The sequence below is a fragment of the Esox lucius genome, chromosome 3 (genome assembly GCF_011004845.1).
Source record: "Esox lucius isolate fEsoLuc1 chromosome 3, fEsoLuc1.pri, whole genome shotgun sequence".
In the NCBI taxonomy this organism is placed as follows: domain Eukaryota; kingdom Metazoa; phylum Chordata; class Actinopteri; order Esociformes; family Esocidae; genus Esox; species Esox lucius.
Genome location: NC_047571.1, coordinates 7,551,431 through 7,576,176, shown reverse-complemented (window position 1 = coordinate 7,576,176; position 24,746 = coordinate 7,551,431). Strand labels below are relative to the sequence as shown.

At 46.7% G+C, this 24,746-nt stretch overlaps 1 protein-coding gene across 5 annotated transcripts in view; it reads right to left on the bottom strand.

The window, feature by feature from the left end:
* pard3ab (par-3 family cell polarity regulator alpha, b) overlaps nucleotides 1-24,746 on the bottom strand; it is a 161,468-nt gene that overhangs the window by 51,047 nt on the left and 85,675 nt on the right. For 3 of the 5 annotated variants that reach the window (XM_020045296.3, XM_029116650.2, XM_034289269.1), the window contains 12 exons: nucleotides 24,336-24,537; nucleotides 24,017-24,233; nucleotides 22,081-22,220; nucleotides 21,734-21,862; nucleotides 19,631-19,666; nucleotides 14,726-14,914; nucleotides 14,380-14,550; nucleotides 10,652-10,808; nucleotides 5,876-6,062; nucleotides 4,801-4,952; nucleotides 4,028-4,072; nucleotides 1,050-1,280 (listed from right to left, as the gene is read on the bottom strand). In XM_020045296.3, coding sequence (XP_019900855.3) covers nucleotides 1,050-1,280; nucleotides 4,028-4,072; nucleotides 4,801-4,952; nucleotides 5,876-6,062; nucleotides 10,652-10,808; nucleotides 14,380-14,550; nucleotides 14,726-14,914; nucleotides 19,631-19,666; nucleotides 21,734-21,862; nucleotides 22,081-22,220; nucleotides 24,017-24,233; nucleotides 24,336-24,537 — 1,856 coding nt within the window. The remainder of the gene's footprint in view (nucleotides 1-1,049; nucleotides 1,281-4,027; nucleotides 4,073-4,800; nucleotides 4,953-5,875; nucleotides 6,063-10,651; nucleotides 10,809-14,379; nucleotides 14,551-14,725; nucleotides 14,915-19,630; nucleotides 19,667-21,733; nucleotides 21,863-22,080; nucleotides 22,221-24,016; nucleotides 24,234-24,335; nucleotides 24,538-24,746) is intronic. The other 2 variants (XM_029116647.2, XM_029116649.2) reach the window with 2 other exon arrangements.

Here is a 24,746-nt window from a genome sequence, read left to right as displayed (position 1 = left end):
AATGGATTGGAACTTATCTATTTTCCTCAGACAGACCTAGCAACATATTTGTTAATTCCTCTTTGCTATGAAGTAATTTGTCTTTTTAATCATTTTAATTAAAAACTATCAGAAAGATTACTTCATTGTTACCCAGATGTTATTTGGTATAAAGTATTAAAAATAAGAACAGATGCATTCAGCTATACAACAAATGGTCTTTGAATTAAATATGGAAAAGTAAGCTTTTAGTTAAAAAGATTTGTCAAATGTAGAAGTGTATATTTTACTGAAATCTGTCCAATATAAATCTATGTACCAAGGTTGGTCTAATAGAAGAACATATATTTAACATTGGTCTAACAGAAGAAGGGTTGCAGCAACTAATCGACAACATCAATTAACAATAACAGGCAACAAATGTCATTATCGATTAGTTAGATGTATATGGACGCCGCAAAAAACGAAAACATTAAAGACCTAAAGAAATTAAATAAAAAAGACTGTTTGCCAAACAATTTGTGAAACTGAACTGGTGTGGCACAGGAGCAGGACAGTGAGGCATGCACACCTAAGAGAACCCACTGAAGTCTGCTTTTCAGAGCTGGTTCTAGCTAGGCTTCAGTGCTTGATACTAACTCTTACTGATGGATCATATGATGAGGTGAATTCCATACTTCTCATCAACTTCGATGGAAATGCTTCCAGAGTCAATCTATTTATTATTTAAAAAGAGATGTTCTCTGTGAACTTCAGTTAAAGCTGCCTGCTATATTGTCAGATGTTTCACTGCCCCCTCCTTGTCCTTTTTAGTCTATAGTTTATTGGTTCATTGGAAACATTCTAATAAGACAAATATAACTGCTATAAGTTTTGAATAGAGCATTATACAATGAAAAAAACAAAACTTTAAAGATAACACCTGTAGTTAATGCAAAGGAAAGTTTTTTTTATGTCTGACGAGGCAAAGTCGTAATTGACAGAAGAATCAATTATCATAATAAACATTAGTTGCAACCCCAAACAGAAGTACATCTTACTAAGATCGGTCCAATAGAAGTCTGCCTTACATGTGTCCATGCCCTCATCATCCTCCTCGGTGGCGGCCGGCCTGTCATACGACTTGTCGATGGCGGCCCGGAAGCTCTCGTTGCAGCCCCGCCCCCTTATAATGCGCGGGCGAGGCCTGTGGAAGGGCATGTCACCGTTCAGCGTCACCTCAGCGACGGCTGTCTGTAAACTCTCCAAGGAGCTAGACTTCTTGAGGCCCAGCGAGGGACCCAAGTCCCGGGTTGAAGACCCTACGACCAACAATTTCACGAGTTAGTCAGCTAGCAAGGGAGAGATTGGAGTGTAGGGTTTTTTGCAGAACACAGGTCTGTGTTTGACTAAAGCATGTTGCTATTTATTCTGTTAGCTGAAACTTAATTGTCAGTGTTACATGAAACCCGAGCCCAGCTAAATCCAGTCTTTACTGTTGATGTACTATGCTTTGGGTATTTTCCATCAGTCACAGGTCGCAGGGTATGAATGGTAAATAAAGCTATGGGGATTGACAGGAGGCCGCTCAAATACGAAACTCTATTCCCTATACACAGTGGCCTCAGACCACTGAAATGTAAGGCAACACATTGGGAATAAGGAACCATTTGCATTTGGGACTGGCAAATGGATTACATCAGGTAACAACCAAGCATTTCGAGGATGCATGGCTTGAAGAGGGGGGGTTGAGGATATGACGGTAGCCTGGCTTGGAGAGGGGGGGTTGAGGATAGAGTACAATGGCTGTCTGGCTAGAACGGAGGGGGAACATGTGGAGCGAAGAGGGTCAGCAGAAAATTGAAATACATGCAGCCCGAACAAGCGGGCTGGCGCTGATTCATTTTCGTCAGGCTGTCCTATCCTGTCAAACACTCACTAAAGCAGTGTCTGATAGGCTTTCATGCATCAAACTCCATTCATTTGGTTTCAACATTTAAGCAGCTTTCCTGTCACACCTCGACAGCAGTCTTAAAAAGGACAAACCAGACAGCACAAGTCAAGGACATCAGGCAGAGGTTTGCATGAATGGTTTGGTTTGGGAAAGAGCTTTGGGAGTTTCAGAACTGGCAACCTGCAACCATCTACACATCAGAGGCAGCTTACAGACATTTCTGATGATCAGTCCTGGCAACCTTCTAGATGTTTGCACTGACATTTGAGTACACTTCAGTCACGCGAAAGGCCAAGTTGCCAGGTCTGACTATCTAGATTTTAACACCATGCTAGTTAGAGATGGCAAATTCCCGCTCCTCCCCATCTTTAGCAAACACGTTTAAAAGTTTCAGATAGCCGAAACTGGCAACTCAGCGCCAACATGAATCAGTACCAGTCATATACATGGGACAGCCCCTCAACATGAGCACACAACAACCCCCACAGTACACGTTTGTAGCCCCAACCGGCGGACTTCATTGTACATGTCAACACAATCATCGACCCCTCAAATGAGTTAAAACAGGTGAGTTGGCCCATGGTTGCAAAACGTGCCATTGGGGGTTCCTCACAAATGGATGTAACAAAACCTGCCTTATATGACAACACACTTCTTTTTACCAAGGCCTACAGAGCTTTGGCAAAAAGGGGGAAAAAAGGCACATGTCATCCGTGGGCTGAAAGACCCACCCAAGCGGCTCCTATAGGACAGGCAATGGTCTGGAAACGGATCGGAAAGTTTTGAAGGAATCACTATTGGCACCACGAGGAGTTGTACACAGCCTTTCGTGTTCTTCTGCTAGGCTCCTGGCATCCTCGCCGAACATATGGCTACAGTCTGTGTCAACAGGGGCCTGCACAATATCAGGGCAGAAGCAGGCCTACCGAACCGTGCTGTTGTGTCCCGTCATTCCTCTCTCCCCGAAGTTCAAAACGAGACGATGTTCCCTATGTAGTGCCCTACTCTGGCAAGAAATCTATGGGGGCCGTGGGCTGGTCCAAAGTGGCGCACTTACAGGTGAAAAGGGTGCCGTTTGGGACGTTGCCACGTCTCCCAGGCTGTCATGGGTTTTGCCGGGATTAGGGATTTGTTTTAGACCTGCTAAATGGGCCGTACCCCATTGGCACTTAGCTGGGAGTGGGGATGTGTAGATTAAGAAGTGCATGGGGGGCTGGGAATACAAACAGTGCTGAAACTCAACCGAAGAACGGCCTAAAACATATTCGCCTGCTAGAGCCAAATTGAATAGGGCGCTGTTTTGTTTTAAGAGCTGGGAAAACCTTTTTCACCGGAGACAGCGATACACATTTTTCTCATTAATTGATTTTTTTTCCCGGGGGGGGGGGGGGGGGGGGGGGGGAATCTTGCAGATGCCATTCTATAGATGAAGTACGTGTGTGTGGCATCCACTTCGTAATGTCTTGAACTGCTTGGAAAATATAAAGCAGTGCACTGGATCGGGTCCATCATCCATCGCCACTGAATAGGGAAGAGTGCCCTTTTGGGACACAAACCACCTCGTTCGTTTCAGAGAATGCCCAGGCAATGTTCAGAGACAGCATTACAACCCAGGGTCTTAACAAGGTAGTCACAGTCTTGTTCTGTGTAGTTCTGCCACACCGACTCTATTTTCCCTGGTTTCCATCCTTCCACTCTGCCATTCGGCTGAATCCCATCCATAAAGGAGCATCTATTCAGGGGTGGCTGTAAAAACACACGGCTGACAATGATGGATGACTTTCTGTCAGTTTGCAGCCCCAGCCAAGGACAAAGCGTTTTCTCTCGCTTTCCTCCTCTCCCTCTTGTTCGGTTTCTCTCCCCCTCGCCACATTCACCTCCACCGAACAATTAGGCAGAGTTGTGTGCCTTAAGAAGAACGCCTGCCATATTCAACCCCCCCGCAGTTCCACCGCAACAACCTCCAACTGTCTCCAGGTCCTCTGCCACTATCCTCGCTGCGAGTGGTGGACACGACTGGCTATATCGGGCCTGGGGTCTCAGAACGGAAAGGAGGGAAGGGGCCTGAGGAAAGGATGACCTCCTGTGCTTCCCCGGGGATGTGTTACTCCTTACCTGGTGGCTGTTCTTTGCGAGGAGAGAGGTTAATCTCGTCAGCTACTGTTAAAAGGGAGGGGTAACAAACACGTGGGAGATGGTTAGTGAGCACATTCCACATGCAAACACTTTGGTTACTGCACACGACATATTCAGGCATTTGCAGAGGCAATCCAGAACCATGCGAGACAGACAGACAGGGGTTTAGGCTAGCAATCACATCTATTGTGCTATAAACAACACAGCGATGCTGGAATTCAGCGGCGATCAAAGGCAGATTAGATACAGTGCGACCGGTTGCGTTCCAAACGGCATTTGTTTCTGGCCACCTACCTGTGTGCCCTAGTCGAACGCAGTTCCCTACTCACGCAGGGGAGCAAGGTGTCAGTTCAGGACAGAGGCAGAGCGCGCGCAAGAGACGGGAGATTAACGTCAGCCGAAGCAATCAGGATGGTTTAATGCCACCTCAGGCGAGCCGAATTGATATTCCGAGGTGTGGCGGGAGGCTCTACAATGCATAAACCTTGTGGACGTCATGCCAAAGGAAGGGAAGTCAATGGAACTCGGGTGGCGTACTGCAGAAGCCGCGAATGTCAGGGTGCAAGAGGCGGTGGGGTCGGCTTGTGTGGCGCCAGGAGAGTGCAGCAAACTCCTTAGCTTTGAGAGTCTAAGTTAGCACCTGATGTTTGACTGGCACAACAGTTTACCAGGGGCGGGGCAGGGGTGAATGGACCAACCGCTGAGTCAATAAAAAAGGAGAGAAGGGGCATGCTGGTGGTTCGGGTAAGTACCTAGATCCATGCTCTTGGACTTGCGCGTCTTGATGATCTCCAGCTGACCGGCGTCGCCGAACTGCTTGGTCCGCTTCTCCGACATACTCTGCCTGCCGAAGCCCTCCCTCTGAAAGGCTACATCGGGATCTGCCTCATCGGGGCTCAAGGTGCTAGCATAGCCGGGTAGGGTGGGGGGGCAGTTGAAAACGGAGAGAGACGAGAGGTAGCGAGATTGAGAGAGAATGACAAAAAGATGGAGACAGAGAGAGAGGAGAGAGAAAAGTAAAAAAGGGATGATTGTTGAATCAGCCAGACCATTCAGCATCATGCCTTTCAATCATTGAGTCACTGCAGCTCTGGGACTCCAGACCCTACTGGAGGAGCCACTGATTACGGCAGTGAGAGATTGTAGCTGGGCTGGACCAGCTACAATCACCAGACACGCTCGCCCCCAACCCAGCTCACTGATGAGGACTCTGACCAGGCCCACCAAATGACAGTCTATCCCCTATTTAACACACTACTTTGGACCAGAACCAGGGGACTCGTGTGGCACACTCCATAGGAAAAGGGCTTTCATTTGGGACACTGACCTAGTTGAATGAGCGACAGGTCGCCGGGCCCGTGCGCCCTTCCAAAATCAGACAGATTGAAACACACCGACCAGGTTTATGTTGTGTGGAACCCAAGACCCAGTGTGGGGATATAAGAAAAACCTTGGCAGGTTCAAGCGCAGGCAAAACAAAAAGAAAGAAGAGCAGAATCTTCTGAAAGGGCGGGTCTAGGTGTAATTTGCAACCACTGAAATAATAGCAGCGTCCCGTAGCAAAATACCGTAGCAAAAGATGTCTAGGTTAATTGAAAGGTATGCCGTTCCCCTGGGGTGCATACTGATGAACTGTGTGGGTCGTGTTTTGACAAGGAGCTAACAGAAGGAGCAGTGTGAGGCGGACAGGGTAAGACTATGTTCACTGAGCTAATGAAGCGAATGCTGGCAAACTGCTCTCTATTCTTTTTTCCGCTGGGGCCTGGTCAAAAGTACTGCACTACGAAGGGATTAGGGTGCCATTTGTGAGAAGTCCTCTTCTCTCACCTCTCACTCTGGATTTGAATGTCTTTGGCCCAGGGGGGAGGGACCTCCACGTGGAAGCCCACGTCGTCGTGGGAGCTGGAAGACGATTGGTCAGAGAGGTTGGGTGGGAGCATGGGCAGCCTATCGTCTTCGATGATGACCGTGTCATCCTGGGGCATGTTGACAGTGGGCGAGAGGTGGAAGTTACCTGTGGGATGAAGAGGGGAAAAAGCTTTGACATGTCGTTCAAACACAAAACACTAATTTAAGAGAGTTATTTTGAGATTTAACAGACATTTCATTTGACTCCGTTTATCAACAGTACATTTTGGGGGAAATGTCTTAATCAGCTTACAGTTCCAGCCGTTTCGGAGCATTGGGCAAAATCTGGCATGACAATGTTAAGGGGCGTTATGGAGTAATTCTTTCAAGCTGCTGCATTGCTGAAAAAGATAAAACTATTTTCTTTGGCATGCTCAGTGGGAGAGGCAACGAAAAACACCGACAAAAAAAAAACTGTCCCTTTGCTTTTGGTCCGACAGACTTTTAAAACCCCATTGATATGCAATGCATGACTTTGTGATGCTATCCCTAATCAGGCTTTGAGGGTAACTGAATTTCTAAAGGAGTGGGTTGTGTGTTTTTTATGCCATATAATAGCCATCCGCAATGCAGGAGAGTTTATTTGTGTTAGGATTGGGTTTTGGGTCTCATGGCAGTGAAATGGGACCATCCGACCAGCTAGGAACAGAGGCCCAGGGCCCGGGTTACTGTTTGTTTCTCCCAGCCTTTCACACCCACTCTGTGGGGGACCAAACATATCCCCAGTACCACACTGCCTGGCCGGCCAGCATGGCTAGATGGGTGAATAGCAGTGTGCTGAACCTTCAGGGGCTGACTGCTCTGAATAGAGCATAGTGCGTGTGGAGACTCCGAGTGTTGTTGTTCCTGTGGTTTCTTCCCCTGCTGTGTCTGTGCGTGTGTGTTGGCGTTTCTTGCAGAAAGCTTTATGGCATGGGTGACAACACCGACCCAGTAGGGTTTTTTTCTCTCAGCCCACACACACTGTCCCTCAGCAGAATGCTGTATACACAGATTCTGGCCACGGTTATTTTTGGAAATGACGGGACAGTTTCAATGAAGGTGGCAGACACCGCCTAACCCAATTAATAAATATAACTTATTTTAGAAGGAGAAACCAACTTCTGAGTGGGGCATCTATCCATTATTCTGGAACATTCCAAGGTCACTAACAGGCGACAAAGGGGGTGAGCCGACGCCACCTGAATTGGCGGTATTCAGGAAAAATAAACTTTTATTACAGTCCCCAAAGCACTAATATAATCAGACAGGGGTGACAAAGGAACAATTGTTGCGGCTTCTTTACAGAATGTTCTCGTCTTCAGTAAAAGCAATTATCTGACACTTTGTGTGGAAAGAGACGGGCGCATACTGAAAAGGAATAGGATTTGATGGCTGAGAGGTGAGAAGAAAGGCAGGTCAGATGAAATGGGGGATAAAGGGAGGTGAGAATGATTGGCCAAGGGAACGCAGCATAGAGGTTTTATTTAGCTACTGCCCAACTCCATCTGCATAATTAGCATATGCAGGGAAATTGGCTTCAGTCTACTTCTTAAAGAAGCCGTCGCCTGAAGTGAATAATTAAGCAACACACTCATTCTCGCTTGGCAGGTCTTTAGAGCTGCTTAGTTAAAACTGCACAACAATGGGAACACGACCATCCAAATAAAGCAAAATCAAATCAAAATCGAGTGGAAGCACCGGTCAAGACCAGTCTCAACAGCAACATCAGAGTCTAGCTAAGAAAGATTTGGCTTTAAAAGTGATGCATTTGTTTAGTTGAATTCTGACATAGCAGCATTAATTTTGGTATTTAAAGGTTTTTTTCGTAAACAAACCCAGAATAATTTAATCTAGAAAATGGAACATTTGTCGTACAATTTCTACATTGAAGACAGAAATGATGGAAAAAGTGAATATGCAATGAAAGGGGATTTCCCCTATCTGTTTTAAGGTCTCTGGGTCTACCAAGAAGGGAAAACAAGTTTAGTGTCAATTGCTATTTCCTAAGCAGAATGACTCATGAAGGCCCATAAGTGAGATGAAAATCTTAGATGGAATCATCCAAAGCCATGTAGTTACAGAACAGGTCCTGGTAAACATGTGGCTTTGTCAAAGAAAATCTTTCTTGTTCTCAGTTGTTAAAATGGTCTTGCATTCCAACAGCAATGCTGCATAAGATATACAAAAAAACAATCAGTAGGAAAAAAATCAAGCAACAGGTTCACCCTGATAACGGTATGTAGGAAGTGGCCAAGACACTAATCCTAGGCGGACACCAAACATGGGTGACTTATCTAGAACGCCACAGTGATCTGGGTTCCCCTTGGAACTGTCTGTCCCGTCCCACCTTTCAGCCCCCAATTCTGCCTTTGGCGAACAAATCTGTGAACTTTGCCCACCTTCTAATACTGATTTTGCTGATAGCTACATCACTGAGTGACTTATTTGTCCCAATTAAAATGAGTGTGTTCATCTGATGACAGCTAAGTCGCCCACAAGAACATCATCTGCTAAACGTCTAACCTACAAGTGACAGACACGGCAGTGGCAAGTTATGACCTGTAAGCAATTACGCACTCTCCAAATACATGAGATGAGGCAGTGCAAGAACATACGTTTTGGTCTAGTCCATTAGTATAAGGTGAACGCTTTCCCCCTGGATTACACGAACTGGGACCACTAGGTTAGTCAACAGAGGAATGGAGTAACTGTGACGGTGCTATGAGCATCAAATTCTGATGGAAGTCACTGGAAAACAACATAGAAAAAGGCTGGAGTATTATTTACAGCATGCAGGCCTTTGATTCAGATGAGTGTGCACATTAACAGCATGCAGGCCTCTGATTCAGATGAGTTGATTCAGATGAGTGTGCACATTAACAGCATGCAGGCCTCTGATTCAGATGAGTTGATTCAGATGGGTGCATATTATTTACAGGCTGCCTGTTAGGGTGAGGGCTGGTTTTAAGGTTTTATTGTTAACCTATAAACCAATACTTTCTCCTACTTACCTCGCTAAAATTATCCAGCCATGCATACCTACAAGTAACCTAAGATCGCAAGATGCAGGCCTTGTAATTATACCTAGAATGTCTAAACAAACAGCGGGAGGCAGGGCTTTCACTTAGAGCTCCACTATAGTGGAATGATCTGCTAATTCATGTTGGAAATGCAGACTCAGTGCAAATTATCAAGTGTCTACTAAAGACTCATCTCTTCAGCATGGTTTGATTAAGTGTAGTCTGGCCAAGGGGTGTGAAGGAGAACTAAAAGGCTTGATACTTTCCACCCTTGCCAGGTGGGTTCTCATCGCCACTGGGATGCCCTCTCTCCAATGCCATTTAGGGGTGGAGTCACTGGCTTGTTGTTGTCTCTCTGTTGCGCATTGTGCAATTGGGGTAAACACTTCTGGCAATACCTGGCCCTCATCTCAGGGTGGCTGCAGTTGGTTGGTGTCCCTTTGGTTGATGCTTGGCAATGTGGGTGGATTGACTTCCTGCCTGTTGGACCCTGTCCTTGACCTTCCCTGGATAGGGGCACAGTGTCACTGGACCCCTGTTTCAGCCCCAATATTTTACACTGCTATGTCATTGTGCCAGAGTAGGGTCAGTTATCCTTCTCCACTGTAAATCCTTGAAAACCTAAGGAATGCACTCTAAATGTTCCTTGTCCCCTGCTCCCTTTGAACTTAGAGGGACATGAGGTCTTGGCCCACACCTCCTGAATACCAGGCTCTAAAGATTCATTGTTGCCCCAGTCCAAAGTCATTTGTAGATCAAGATTATACCTGACGATTCTAGCTGCCACTCTGCTGACCACCCCCGGATTGTCCGTGTCAGGATTAGATTTTATAGACTCTGGACAGTTATCAGACACTGTACACTTGGTAAATACAGCAAACATCATATAGCTGAAACTTTACATACACTCCCCTGCCCCACCGGTCCTTGTCCAACTTCTGACTTTGATTGTGTTACAGACTCTAGACACAGCCCACATGAGTTTATTAATTACTACTATTTGTACTCTAAAAATGTTCACCCAGCAAAGCCAGAAGAGGACTGGTCACCCCCCTGAGCCTGGTTCCTCTCTAGGTTTCTTCCTAAATGTAGGCCCTTCTTAGGGAGTTTTTCCTAGCCACTGTGCTTCAACACTGTTGTTGATTGCTCCTCTGGGTTTCAGGCAGCACATGTTCTAAAAGCATTTTGTGACAACTGCTGATGTAATAAGGGCTTTATAAATAAATGTGATTGATTGATACAGCATGGAGGCTTTTGATTCAGAAGAGTTGATTTAGATGAGCGTGCGCACTGTGAGAGAGAGTGAGCGAGAGAGAGTTGTGTATTATTTTACCCAAGTTGGACTAGAGGACTAGGAATTCAAGGGTACTGACAAGATTTAGATTAGGTCAGAGGATTTAGACTACAGCCAACCAAACAGCTAGTTGTTTTAACAGAAAATCGTGGAGCACCTGACCCCAGTCCATCAAGGTCCATCTACCAGAGGAGGCATGGTTAGAAATAAAGGTTTTCATCAGTAGGAATACACAGATATTGTCCGATTAGTTAAACGATTGATATCTATGGGTTTCATGCAATATCTCAGGGCGTCTCCAGCATGAATTGGGTGTCATCAACACTTCCTGTTGGTCACAGATGGTGGAGCGGGAGGTGGGAATGAATGATAACTAAGCATGGGGGTCCCAAGACTCACCCATCATCCTGGCCATCAGGGCCTGCCGCGGCATCAGGTTCTCGTCCAGGTCCTCTATGCCGCCATAGAGGGAATGGGAGATGCGGCGCTCCCGGTCGTCCGCCTGGGTGGAGTCATGGGTTTGCTCTGGTCCCGCAGGGCTCCCGGGTGCCTCGAGCTGTGCACAAAGAAGGTGTACAGAAGACTGTTAGCACCAACTTACGCTGTAAGATAACCCTTTCGACTATAGATTCCACCTTGAGATTCTTTTTTTTTCTTCCTTAAAACCACAACCCTGTTATTGACATTTCAATCTCACTGAAAAACTGTTTGCGGCTGTAAGATGGCAGAGGCAAACACAGCCGAACCTGGAAATCATCCCTCATTCAGCAGGTGAGGGACAGGCAGGCAGAGCCTGGAGAAGCACCACTACTGCTAGGCTAGCTTGATAAATGACAGTCTCAAATGGCAAGCCTTATGCTAACATTAGCATAAGAACCACCATGAATAACAATAATTATGCGAATTGGCAACGTGTTTCTTTGCATATCCCCCTCTCTCCATTGGAGAGTCGTGTCACAGCTAGGATATCGGCCATTATTGATGGTGACACCGAAGCGATTTTCCTTCTTGTCGACTATGTGATTCGAAATAGTGGCCTTCCGGTACTAACCGGCCTAACGCGCTAACCTCCGGACTACTTGGTGCCCTCATTACCACAGCTAGGCTAGCAACATGCATGAAAAAAAGTGATGAAAGCAGGTTAGCATTATGTTAATATTAGCCCCAGCAGTGCCAGCCAGACTAGCTAAATGACCATGGATTTCCAATAGCGGTTAAGACTTCTTGCCGCCAACATTCCCCCACAAGGGAGCAGCACAGTGACGTTTCCCTCAGGGGGTTTATCAGACACTTCACAGTTTACAGGACAAATAGGCCATTTGCTGCCTCTGTCACCTTTAAGCACTCTTGAGGAGCCGGGGAGGATTTGGGCTTGAAAGTGATTGGATCAAAGAATAATGCTGAATCGACAGGTTCACAGGCTGTAAAATCTCTTTCTCTGAGCAACTGTTTCAAATGAATGTCAATTTCGGACTTTTTGGAGCATAAAAAAAAACTTTTTTATTAGTTCATAGTTTTTCAAAAAAATCTGTATGATGGTTTTTGAGGTGACAGAGAAGGGTTTGGATGTTTTCATTGTTTTTACTTAGCATCTCTAATACTGATTTAAACCATCTGTTTCCTGACCTATATTAAAGAACAATAGCATTATAAATGTAGATTCTCCATTCAAAGAGCTTTAAAGTCAAAGACCAGATGTCATTTATATCTGGGAAACGAGACACAAAAATGCTAATTCACAGAAGCAAAAGAAGAATGCCATCCCCTCCACAGAGGTCAATCACCACAAACCAGTAAACTATTTTAGTTCACAGGTGCAGCACTGACAACAATCACACACAGAGAAAGGTATGATAAGGATCAACTCTCCCAATGAACAACTAAACCGTCACAGAGACGCATACTCCCAGTCAAAAATATGGATAACAGAATGATTTCAAGTGGAGACCTAGTAAGTGATTTCAATATATATAAGCTGGAAGCTAGCTTCGCTTGACTAAATCAGATGGGTAATGAAACCGGATGAAGAGCGAAAGGCCTATCGTCTGTGTGTGTCTCTGTCAAGCCTGCCCTAAGCAAAGGAAAGGTGCCATATTGGGCAAAGAAATCCCCAGTCACTGCATATTCAGCTCTATAATTAAAGTGGTGGAAAGCTGAACTCTGTGGGGTCTGAATAGCGATTAGGGCATCAGTCTGAATAGAATATCCCGGCATGGTTTAAGTACTGATGAAATATTACTTCACAGAATAAGGTTTGGGGATGACTACTATCCTAAAAAAGAAAGCTCAGGAGGAGATGAAGACAGCAATGGTGTGGCTTGTAAAGACCGCAACCTGCCCAATCAAGCTAGGATACACGAATGCCTGCCATTTGCTAAGTTTTACTAAGTTTAATATACAGTTAGGTCCTGAAATAATTAGACACAGAGACAAGTTTTGTTATTTTGTCTGTTTACCAAAATATATTAATGTTACAGTTAAATAGAGAGGGTTTAGGAATTTTTTATGTAGCCTTCTCTTTTTCAAGGGACCAAAAGTAATTGGACAATTGAGGTGTGGGCTATTCCTTCGTTAATTCCTCATCAATTAAGCAGGTAAAATGTCTGGAGTTGATTCCATGTGTGGCATTCACATTTGGAAGCTGTTGCTGTGAACCCACAATATGCAGTCAAAGGAGCTCTCAATGCAAGTGAAACAGGCCATCCTTAGGCAGCAAAAAAATAAATTAAATAAAAGTAGAATAATGTAATTCCACTCATGTTCCTCAGATGGTGAGCGAAATCAATCAATAAACCATAACTATACTCCAATGTAGATACTAATGCTATACTATAAGCCGTAGATTAACGCATGTGGGATTTCGATATGGACTAGTCCGCCCGGTGTCTGCACTTAGCTTCTGCTGTCTCTCCACATCTGCACCCTGACGGCATAGCACAGCTTTAACCCTCCGCCCCGGCTCTGCGATCAATTACCAGCTGCACCATGGGAAATAACACGCCTGTTATACACCGTAGCAAGAGGCTGGTCCAGGGGGGCACACACTTTTAGAGTGGGCAGTACAGAACACCAGCACACTATGATAGAAGAGGGATCGACCAGGGACGGAGTCTGAGGAATGTAACAATATCAGCACAATAAAATAAGGGGGAGACGGGGTTCAAAGTGAGAGAGGGACGGACGGAACGAGAGTGAGCAAGAGCCTGGAGTCCATACCGATATCATGACAGTGAAATTAAAAACAATAAAGTGCAACTTTGTCGGCAATCCATCACCAATTCCCTCAGCAGGTCTCTGGTAACAGAGGGGGAGAGGAGAGTATGGCTGACGTCCCAAACCCGAAGCAGACAGTCGTCGGCCCTCTCCCATTAGAATTACGTTTTAACTTGTCACATCCATGGGTATTTTCCATGTTACTTGCCCAAGCAAGTGGGTGTGATAAACGGAGAGAAAGTCTTTGTGCCTGATACAACTGACCTAAAGCTATTGAAACAAGCTAGATAAATGACCATGACAGGTAGCTAACATTAGTTAGCAACCTGAATAAAGTAGGCTTTATTCCAATTATAATTCCAGAAATTCTTTCACGTAGCTTGGTAGCGAGCTGTGTTTCAGAAGCCACTCAGGATTCAGATTCCATATTAACATGCAACTGCTACAACTGTTGAGCTACCATCACAGCTACATCTCTCACAATGCAACAAAGGCTTTCATGTAAGATCGCATTTGAACACTTGACTGGATCAGTGACTTAAGTTTGCATTGAATTATGATTGATAACCGTTTAAGAGAACAACTTAGTTCACTCATACTCTAAAGCTAAACATGGTTTGCTTGTGGGAATTTGACCGCCAATTAAGAAAACATACAGAAAACCAAATGCAGTCATTAAAAAAGCTTCCATCTTTAATTTGGCAATTGAATATGTGAAGGAAAAAATTAACAAAGAATCCACAGGCAATACATAGGCATGGATAGAGCGTCCTGCTGCTTTCAGCTGCTGTCCCCAAACAAGGAGGATTGCGTCACACATAGACTCCCTGTGGGTTAGAGAAGTATTTCAGCTCACAGCCTGTGTTTTTCTTGATTGTCTCCAAAGATTAGGATGAAGGGAGGGCCAGGCTTACCTCGTTGCGTTTGGTGACTCTCCTCGCCACGATCAGCTGAATCATCCCCCGTTTGTTACCCTCCACCGACATGGACTTCCTCAGTGTCTCCATGGCTTCCTGGTTCGTTTTGCCCAGCAACGACTCCCCGTTGACCGCTATCAGCTGGTCATTGACCCGCAGCCTTCCGTCCTGTTCACGCGATGTACGACATGTAGGATTCACAATCGGTCACCACGTACAAGCGAGCCATGCACAAGCACTCTACAGTATGGTTAGCAAGGTCCCAGGTTTCATTGGGTTATCCTGCCTCGTCACATCAAAGACCAGACACAAACTCTAACCTGGCAGGTGAAAATGGACTTACTTTGCAGGCGGCTCCTCCATTGATGATGGACTTGACAAAGATGCCCAGGTCAGCATGGTTCTCCTTAGATCGGTTTCCCTTCACGCTGACCCCCAAACCTGCCGAGCCCGAGTCGCTCAGAGGGATCTCAAAGGTCAGGAACTCCCTCGTACCATCGGGGGTCAACACCAGGTCATCCTCCTCTACCTTCTAAGACAGCATGAATAACAGCCAGCCATGAGACTGGTGACAGTGGGAGCAACTAGAGTTGCATTAGCATTCCAACTCCACCTTTCTATACGCATTTTAATTTGATCATTTGGAATTGAACTATTGCAATATTGTGCTTTGGCAATATATTTGGGAATGTCATGTCAAAGCCTTTTAATTGAGAGAGAGCGAGGGACAGGTAGAGAGCGAGGGACAGGTAGAGAGAAAAGGGCAAAGGGTGAGAGAGTGAGGCAGGGGTAGAAAACAGACACAGGAGGAGAGACGCAGGCAGACAGGCAGACAGAGGGGCAGACAGGCAGAAAGGGAGACAGAGAGGCAGACAGGCAGCCACTATGAAACAAAGAACCGGTGGAAGCCCAGCTTGCATCAGTGATGGGGACTCATGCCAATGTAACTTGACAGCGTGAGCCTGGGCACGAGGATATACCAACACCACAACATATCATCCGCGAACGCCATCTGCAGCGGCGCAGCTCCCCTGACTGACACATTGGAAGAGTCGAGCTGAGCGGGGGAGGCAGCCGACCGTCCTGCGACCACCTTGTAGGCCCTGACACGTCACTAATGAATGTACATGGTGCATTTCCTACATAGAGAAATGCACCGAGTCGCAGAAAGTAACAGGTGCCTGAGCTGCACCGAAACAACAACAGGAAAAAAAGCCATTCTCTCTCCCTTGTCAATCCACAGCTGTCCTTTGAATAAATCTACACACTTAACTATTGGCAATTATGTACATGTGTAATGAATGCAGTCATAATCAAGCTCAGTGTCACACATTCATTAGCTCCCATTGTTTGCAGAGAGAGATTTAATTACTTTGCAGAGAGACAGAGGGAGTGAGAGAGCGCAAGAGAGAAAAAGGGAAGAAAAGAGAGGGTGAGGAGAAAGACAGGAAGAGAGTGTGATCGAGGGAGAGCGGGCGGGGATGAATTCATGTGGAACACAATGGTGGCAATGCCGCCTCTCGAACCCTCCCCCTTTCCCTCCCCCCTCATCCTCGAGTCGGCGCAACGCTTTGTATTCCACGGAGTGAATGAACCCTCAGCGAGGGGAGAATACAAGGACACCTCTTCCTCCCTCACCCCTCCCCTCGAACTCTATACCCCCAGCTTCTAAAACACACCTGGCCTCGACCCCCCCCCTCCCCACCCCTAACCCATTCCCCCCGACAACATCCCCTGAAACAATTAAGAGGAGCTCTCAACTTTCCCCACACGAACCCTGTCGATAGGAAGGCATCGGAAAAAAGTCACTCGAAAAGAATTAAAAGTGTGGAGGCAGCGAAGGATGTAATTGCTGGAGGGGGCTCGCTCGCGGAGTGAGCTGTGGGTTTCGGAGGGGAGGCCGGTGAAGCGTGTCTCTCGCTCTCGGATAGACCCGGAATATCAACCACCTGGCTGGTCGGGTTCCGCGCGCGATGAAGTGCATGCACTACAAATTCACTAGAAACACACTCAGAAGTGACGTCGTCCCCCGGTGAGGTGAGGATGAGGGGGATTAAAATACGGGAGCGAAGCCAAGGCCATCGCCTCCCGCTTTGCGTAATCGCCGTAATGTCATTTGCGCGCGAGGGTAACGGACCCGCCAATATCTAAGTGTGAGGCAAATGGGGGACCGTTCCTACCCGGTAAACACAGGCTCCGGGCCTGGCAAACGCTTCCTTACAGAGAGACGTTGTCCAGAGAAACGTTGGCCGCCGGATTAGAATGATTTGCGATTAGGAGACGGCTTCGGAGTTGGTCCGTGTTCCCTTGTTCCCCAGAGCGGCGAAAGTGAGATGGTAATTACCTAGCTAGCAGCTGTTCCCAGTCACTGTGTGGAGCAGCGTGCGTGGGAACAGGTGGCGGCTTGAAACATCACTTTAATTACACAGAGAGCTTGTTCTCCACTTCTCTAACTGACTCGTGCTCCGGCGCGCCGGGGACATCAATGCGGCCGCAGCAGCACGGGGGTCGCAAATAGCAACGAGTTCGTGTACGTGTATGGGTGTGTGTGTGTGAGAAAGAAAGAGTGAGAAAGAGACAGAGAAAGGAAGTAGAAAAATAAAGAGCAAAAGAGGCCGATACACAAACAGCTAGATGGAGAGAATGACAAAAGAAAGCCAGGACAATCATTCACTGCTCTGGATTGTAATTGTATTCCTAATGCGTTATCAGAGTTGGTCACTGAGCCGAGAGAGACGGAGTGAGCCTGCGTGATCATAGATCCATGAGGATTTGCATTACATCGCTTTAAATAGCGACCGGCGCTGACGGCTTTTCAATTTGGACTCGTTATCACTTTCAATAACTCAGTACGACTAATGGCAAAAAAATGATGAAAGACCATGACAATATCTGTCATCATGGATATTACGTGCGGTTGTCATCACTACTCTTCCGGTGTGGCTCGGTTGGACAGAGCATGGCACTTGTGAAACTAAGGGTTGCGTTTGAGTCCTGCTGGGGCCTATCATAAAACACGTGTAAATATGACTGATTCCGTTAAGATGAGATTTATATTAAGTCACATTTCTAGGGGTGGTGAATGACCGATATATGACGGCTAAGAGCCAATCAGCGTTTCGGATTTGAACAGCCCGGTTTAAGATAGATGATGTGCTCTTCAATTACATGGGCTTACTTGCACCCCCATTTAGTTTAGGCGTTCCCCACAAACGGGTCAATGGACTTTCACTCGGTCCGCTCAACAGCAGTGATGGCCAAACGAGGCTTCATTAGCATTATTTTAGCAGCAGGATATTATGCTGGCAGCACTCAGATTTTCTTTATTACAATAAAATGCATCTTGAAATTTTAAAAGTAACAATGTAGTCTGTAAAAAAGAACACACAAGAACAACATTGGATCGGACATTAATCAAAATGTAAAGACTAGATTTAAATATATAAAGCAATATAGTGAACAATGGTGGCTTTTATTTTGAAAAAGAAAATATGAGTTACCGCTGCTAGCATAATATCCTGCTGCTAGAAGAACCGTAATGAAGCCTCAAATGGCCATGACTACCAAATGCCATGAATTCACTACTTCCTGGCTCCATATTGACCATAGGGACTTGGTTTGGTCTGTGGTCAAACGTCGTGCCCTAAAAAAAGGGAGCAGGTTGCCATTTGAGATACAGACACTGTTGGGTTGGTCATCATGGACATCCTCTGAGGATATAACTTGAGTCATGTAATGGGGCTGCAGAGCCCATTGGGGATGCTCGGCCATGTGTGTTCTGATGGTCAGCGCAGGGTCAAGAGGAGGGCCTGGCTGGTAAGAGGAGTTTGGCTAGGTCCAATTCGGCCCTGTATATATTCCATAAGGTTCTGGTCGACAGTTGTGGTCTAAGTAGGGAATATGGTTCCGGTGGAAAAACAGATTCCGAGCTGGTAACCGGTTTCGTTCGGTCGGCCTGGCAACACAGCCAAAGTGCACACGTTATTGAGAGATGCTGAGAATGCGGCCTCTAATGAGAGATAACATCTGCTGTGAATAATTGAGCCCATTATGGAGGGAAAATGCCGGGAAAGAGAGAAGAAAGGGATTTGTCTCCGAGGGGTTGTAAATCCACACACAGGAGTGAGAGAGAGTGCTTTGAGATCAGTGATGCCTGCTTTCATCTAGGTAGAACAAAAAACTCTAGTTAATGTACCCCCATGACCTGTTCCAAAGTAGGCCGTTCTCAGAAGAACTTGGGGATTCATATAGGTGGATAATTCAGGCCGGGGCATGGTGGTTGCAGGGATCATTGTCACTACATACAACTTAGCAATTAAAACGGATAAAAAAAAACTAGAAAACAAATCTCCTTCTAATGTCCCATAAAAAATATTATACACATTGAACTATTAGCAGGAGAGATTGTCATTTATGAGGGTCGGTAGGTGGTTTGTGCCAACCCGTTTTAACCAAGCAGATTATTCAACATGTGAACCACTCCTCCTACCCCTCCAAAGTGCCAAAGTCTTAAATTAACCACATTTATTTGCAATCAGTGCACAACCGGACAGGCAGAATATATGGACAACGTGTAATTAACTAAATTGGATTTGGCGCCGGGCTGCATTGGATACATAAAGTTCACCAACGTAAATTAATCAACGTGGACGATGGCGGGCTTGCTATTCCTACACCTGAACATCCCCTTCAGACAGATGGGTACTGTCTTGGGAGTTTTCCAAGCCGTCCATGACACTTGAGGGGATTGCTGTTTGTACAGGTGCTGGATGGTTTTTACCAGCAGCCAAGGCCTCATTTCTCAAACGTTATCAACTTTGCTATCGGATAGGATTAAAAACACACAGGAACTGAATGACAGATAGGCATTCCACAATCAAATTAAGCTCTCTTCAATGCAATGGTATGTCTATGCACTTTTAAAGGCAAAATCCTATCCTAATGCCAATGCTAATCTGAAGAAGGCGGATGTATGTGTCTGCTGACTTCAGATTAGCATTAGTTATAACAGAAAAGCATGCCTTTTTTGTAGGTTTCATCCTAGTGACATGGTATGATTCGAATGGTTCCCACTCTATGGCGTAGTTAGCTTCACAGTTTAGCTTATAACATTACATGAGTGAGGCTGGGGATTTGTCAGGTCGGACAGTCAAGGACATTGGCGGCAAGAGGCGGCCTCCTCACTGTTATGAGCTGTGACCTCCTCTGAATGTGTAGGTGACAGGTGTGCGGTTCTGGTGACTCTTACCAAGTCTCTGGGGCTTTGCGGCTGGGCCTCAGCGTTCTAGAGGAGACAGGGGATAGAAACCACAGTGGTCAATGATAATGTTGGCAGCAATAAGGTACATGACTGAGAAAAGAACCTGGACAGAGAGGGCATCTCTGGTCCTCCAGGGCTGATTCTTTTCCTGACTAGAGGGAGAGGAGGAAAACTCAGTGTTTCCACACCCCGAAGTGAGTTCCACTGTCATTTCTTCAATATTCTCCCCTAAAACCGGGCTTTTCCCACCCTTACCTGACATCTCTCTCTTCCTGTCACAAAGCCGTGGGCGGATGGGCAGACCTGGGATGCGTCCCAAATGTCACCCGAGCCTCTACGCAGTGCACCACCATGGCCCACTCATTTGGATCAAACGCAGGGCACTGTGTAGGGGAATGGGGTGCCGTTCCGGAGGCGACCTGAAAGCTCCATTCTAATCAGGGGATGAGTATTGATCCCGGTGAAGCTCTGATGAACGCCCGCGGTCTCCACATCTAACCGGTCCTGGCCGGAGTGACGGGCCGGAGGGATGGTCAGCCCTTATGACATGGCCCGCTATCGCAGAAGAGCCTATGGGGTGGGGGCGTCGCCTGGACACTAATAGCAAGAGGTGCTGGTGGGGGGGGGGGCATTTAAGTGCTACTTAGTGCTATAACTCAGCTTCGGCGTTCGATAGTGTTTAAAGATCCCAGCGGCAGTTGTGTGTGTGTGTGTGTGTGTGTGTGTTTGTGTGGGGGGGGGGACTGGTACATCAGCTGATACCCAGTCGACTTGGAGGTGCTGCTCCCATCCCAAATGGTACGCCGCTCCCGTTACAGTGAACGATTCTGTCTAGGCTCAACAGTAGGACACTATAAAAGGGATAGGGAACCATTTGGGACTCAAACAGTGATTTTGACCCCAGCAGTCACTCTCCCTACACACAGATAAAAGCCCAGATCAGTTGGATCAAGACAATGTACAATTTAGGATAAATTATCGGCCCGAGTGTCCATTGGAAATAAATCATGCTGGCCTCAGACACAAAAAGTGAAGATCTGCCTGAACAGGGTTTAAGAGGGGACAGGCATGGTTGAGAACTCTGATATACAAATTGGTGTCTTAATGCTGCATACAAAAAAAATAAAAGACATTCTTGTGGGTTTGGGTCTAAATCAAGGCAGACCGCCTATGAGACATCCTCCACCTGTGGATCAGAGCCAGTGATTGTGCTTCCAAATGAGCGGTTTAGCGAAGCAGTTTTGTTAGCATGTAATTAACATACAGCATATTAATATGCATGGGGATTTCTTTCGACAGGTGAAATAGAGGGGTGAGAACCTATCGTCAGAAGTCTGACAAGGCGTGATTAAAGCTTTCCGGTAAGAGTGTTTTACATTTTAGTCATTTAGCAGATGCTCTCAACCAGAGAGACTTACAGTAGTGTGTGCATACAGCGCCTCCATGCTGGGGCCTGCGTGGGTATCAAACCCCCCCATTCTGGTTGTTGTTTACCAACGGTGCTAGCCTTGCTCTTCTAAAGATGTAGTCACATTATCATTTTCAGTTTCGTGTGGTGACCGAGGGGCATTTCAACTAGGCCCAATCCATCCAGATACATTTTTCCATTTATTTTTGTCCGGTAAAATCCAGCTCTCAAAACAGACAGTGTCTGTGAAACGCTGCGATGCTGGGATCCTGTCAATTTGAGTATGTGTGTAGATCCAATTGATTGATTTTCTATAGTGAAAACAAGTGTGTTTCTCATACTGTACCTGGCATGCCTTACTCTGGCCAAACAGGAAACAGGGTGCAGTTTAGGACCCAGACCAGGATATTAAAGAATAGCGCAGAACCAGAGTAGCACAATCAATCTGCCTGCTGCACTGTTGTGCCGGGACAGAAATGGGAGGATAGCAAGGCTCACGGGGTGGATTAACTAGGTCGGTAACAGGGCTTAAAGCATCCATCGTAGTCCGAAACATTTGTACGCCCAGCTGTGTTCTAGAACAACGGAGAGCCAGCTTCGTCATTCCTCAGCGCAGCTCAACCCGTAAAACCCTACGAGCTAATAGGGGATGGGCGCTGGAGCTGTGTTTAGGAGAGACGTACCACTTCTCTGGAAAGGAAGGCTTCCTCCTGACGTAGTACCACCAGCCCAACCGCCCCTCCCATGGGCGTGGCCCTGAGCAGAGAGACTACCTCCTCCTGGGTCCGCCCAACCAGGTCCACTCTGTTCACCTGGAACACAGAACAGCACATTCGGATGTAGACCTCTGAAGCCCAAACATGATTTTGTCTGTCCCAACTATGCTTAAAGCCCAAACGACCGTTTGGCAAATGTTGGGACAAAATTAATGCCAAAGCAAAATCAAGAGGGGGGAACATTGTGGTTGGGGAACGGGCCGATGTGACGGCGAGACAGTGCTGCTGAGGTAATTCCCAGCTTCAGGCCTCACCTCCAGCAGCCTGTCCCCAGCCTTGAGGCGTCCGTCCTGGATGGCCGCTCCACGGGGCAGGATGTTCTTCACGTAGATGGGCGCAGAGCCACCGATGGGGACGTCTCTTGACGTGATGCTGAAACCCAGACCCTCTGGACCTGATGACACAAAGACATGTGAGGCGCGCATGAGAAAATACCCATTACCCTTCTAACATGCTGAACATCACAGGTACAGCAGAACCAGAACATGTAGTCCAAACGACCTGAGGAAATACAATTGAAATGTTCATCAAAACGGCCACGGAAACAGAATCGATCATTTAAACAAGATTGGTACGTGGGAAGGTTTCTGGATTCTAATACGGAATGCTGAGGCTAGCCGCAGTGTGTCGAGAGTGAAGAGGACGACGATTGTATCACTCCTCTCCCAGACACTACAGTCAGATCATTAGCAGAATGTCTGGCAAGCCTGATCCCTCTGTCTGACTGGCTGTGCCTCGTATGCTAATGTAAACAGGGCGGAACTCAGGATTCCAGAACGCTCGGAGGATTCCGTTTCAGATCACTAAATCCCCTCCACGTCAATAAGCCAATCAACTTCCCACCAAAGGATTACACTAACTGGCAAATGGCATTAGCACCACCCAGTTCAATATGGGATGCTGGATCTTTAAAGACGCATTAGGTTGATTAGGAAAGACCTTGCTCAATTTCTTAGGGAGTGTAATATTCCAGATTGATTGGGTTAGTGTGTGGGTTTTATAAGGAGGTTGGTGAGTCTGATTTAAACAAAGTAAATCTATCCATCAAATAGGGTTCAGTCAGCAGTCCAAATGCAAAACATAACCAACACGCCAGAATTAATTGAATCACTGTGTCTTGTGCTCCTCGAAGCAAAGCAAAAAACAGACGCAAGGAATGAAATAACAGAAAGGTTTGCCATATTACTTCAAATGCTGTGATGATTTTAGCTTCCTTTCTAAAGGAACTTTGAAAGCATGACTGACACCTGGTTTTGTCGTGGCGAGGAGGGGGCACCAAGAGGGGACTGAGTAACTCATGGGATCCTATTCCCTAAACAGTGCACTGATTTTAAACAGCCCCATCCCATAATCCAGAATATGGGTTTGGCGAGGTCAAGACATCAATGGTCATTTTCATCGTGCTGTTTGACACGCGCGTGCACTGGACAGATGAGTGGCTGCCTAGCAACAAGCAGCCTGGCCCAAAACCCCCCACGACACACACCTGGCAGGCACCCACACCATGTCTTTGCCGTTGTGTGTGGCGACTCAGTGCAGCCGTCACTCACCGCGTACACCTCAGAGAGCTGTCTCATTTAGAATTCACGACACAGCCCGGACCTTAAAAACATTTCCCCTCCGTCGCTCCAGGCAAATGCGGAAGGCTGCCTAGCCATCTTTATTCAAGTCCAAGGCTACGCCTTACGATTTGGATGAATATTTCATATGCCTGTGTTCATGTACGTACAGAGATCAAAATGTTTATTTTGAAGTTACAGTCTTTATCTAGCATTTTGCTAAGTAACCTGTTCGCCGTGCTCTATTTCATAGTCCTATACAGAAATGGTATGTTTGTTCAACTTCATGAATTTGTGTTCTTTTTAGGACAGAGACAAAGTCCATAAAATGAGGAAAAAAGGCAATTTTCTCAGAACCCCTTGGCCAGGATTAGGTGCGCAGGAGAGGATTAGCGCTATCCTCTGTAAGGGCACAAAGCGCCTCTGTGAAGCAATGATTCAAACCATTCAGTTTGCAGGTCCAGGAGGCTTTCTAAACCATGTGACCTCACCCGGGAAAACTTGGGGCCTCGGTCAGGAAAAAGACGCTTCAGAAAGTGTGTGCGAGAGAGTGTGTGGGAGAGAGAGAGAGAGAGGGAGAGAGTGAGAGAGAGAGAGTGGGAGTGAGAGTGATCGTGTGCTGGATGCTGACCTTTCTTGAGCTGGATGTTGAGTCTCCTGCCAACCTTCTTGGAAAAGCCCGCTGAGGGGGTGTTTAACACCCTCTGTGGGGAGGGGGTGTGGCTGGGAGGGGCATGGCCTAGCGGGGGCTTGCCCATGGAGCCCCTGTGGGGGTGAGGTAGAGTGGTGTAGGCGTCGACCTGCTCCGGGTACGGGTGCTGTTGAGGTTGGGGACCCCGGAACATTCTCTGAGAGAGAAGACAAGCAAGCATTTTATTTTCTCTTCTCACCTACATCGGCGAGAAGAGAAAATAAAATGAGGACGTCATTTCTTGAGGACGTCTTTAGACCTGTGGGGTGTGGTCCAGCCCCGACGGGGTGCTGCCTCTCTCGCTGGCCAGGGAGTCGGGGCTGAAACGTCCAGAAGGGCAGGCCACGTTGGGGTTCCTCTCGCTGTGGGAAAGCTGCTCGTACTGGGCCTTCATCAGGTTTGGGACCACATGGAACATGATAACGGGGGAACGCATGGCCTGGCGGAACATGTTCTGGGCTCTGAGGGATGAGAGATGAGTGTCAAAACACAGTTGCTAGATCCTAGCCTGAGTTCGGATCCAGGAGTCTCGGATTAAAAATTTATTATTTCACCACTAGTTTGTATACATATTTTTTATACCCTGCCCGAACAAGGAGTTTTGTGAGTTGTTGAAATGTTTCCGTAATTATGCATCCCTCCTCAAATCATTCTCAAATGAAATACGTAT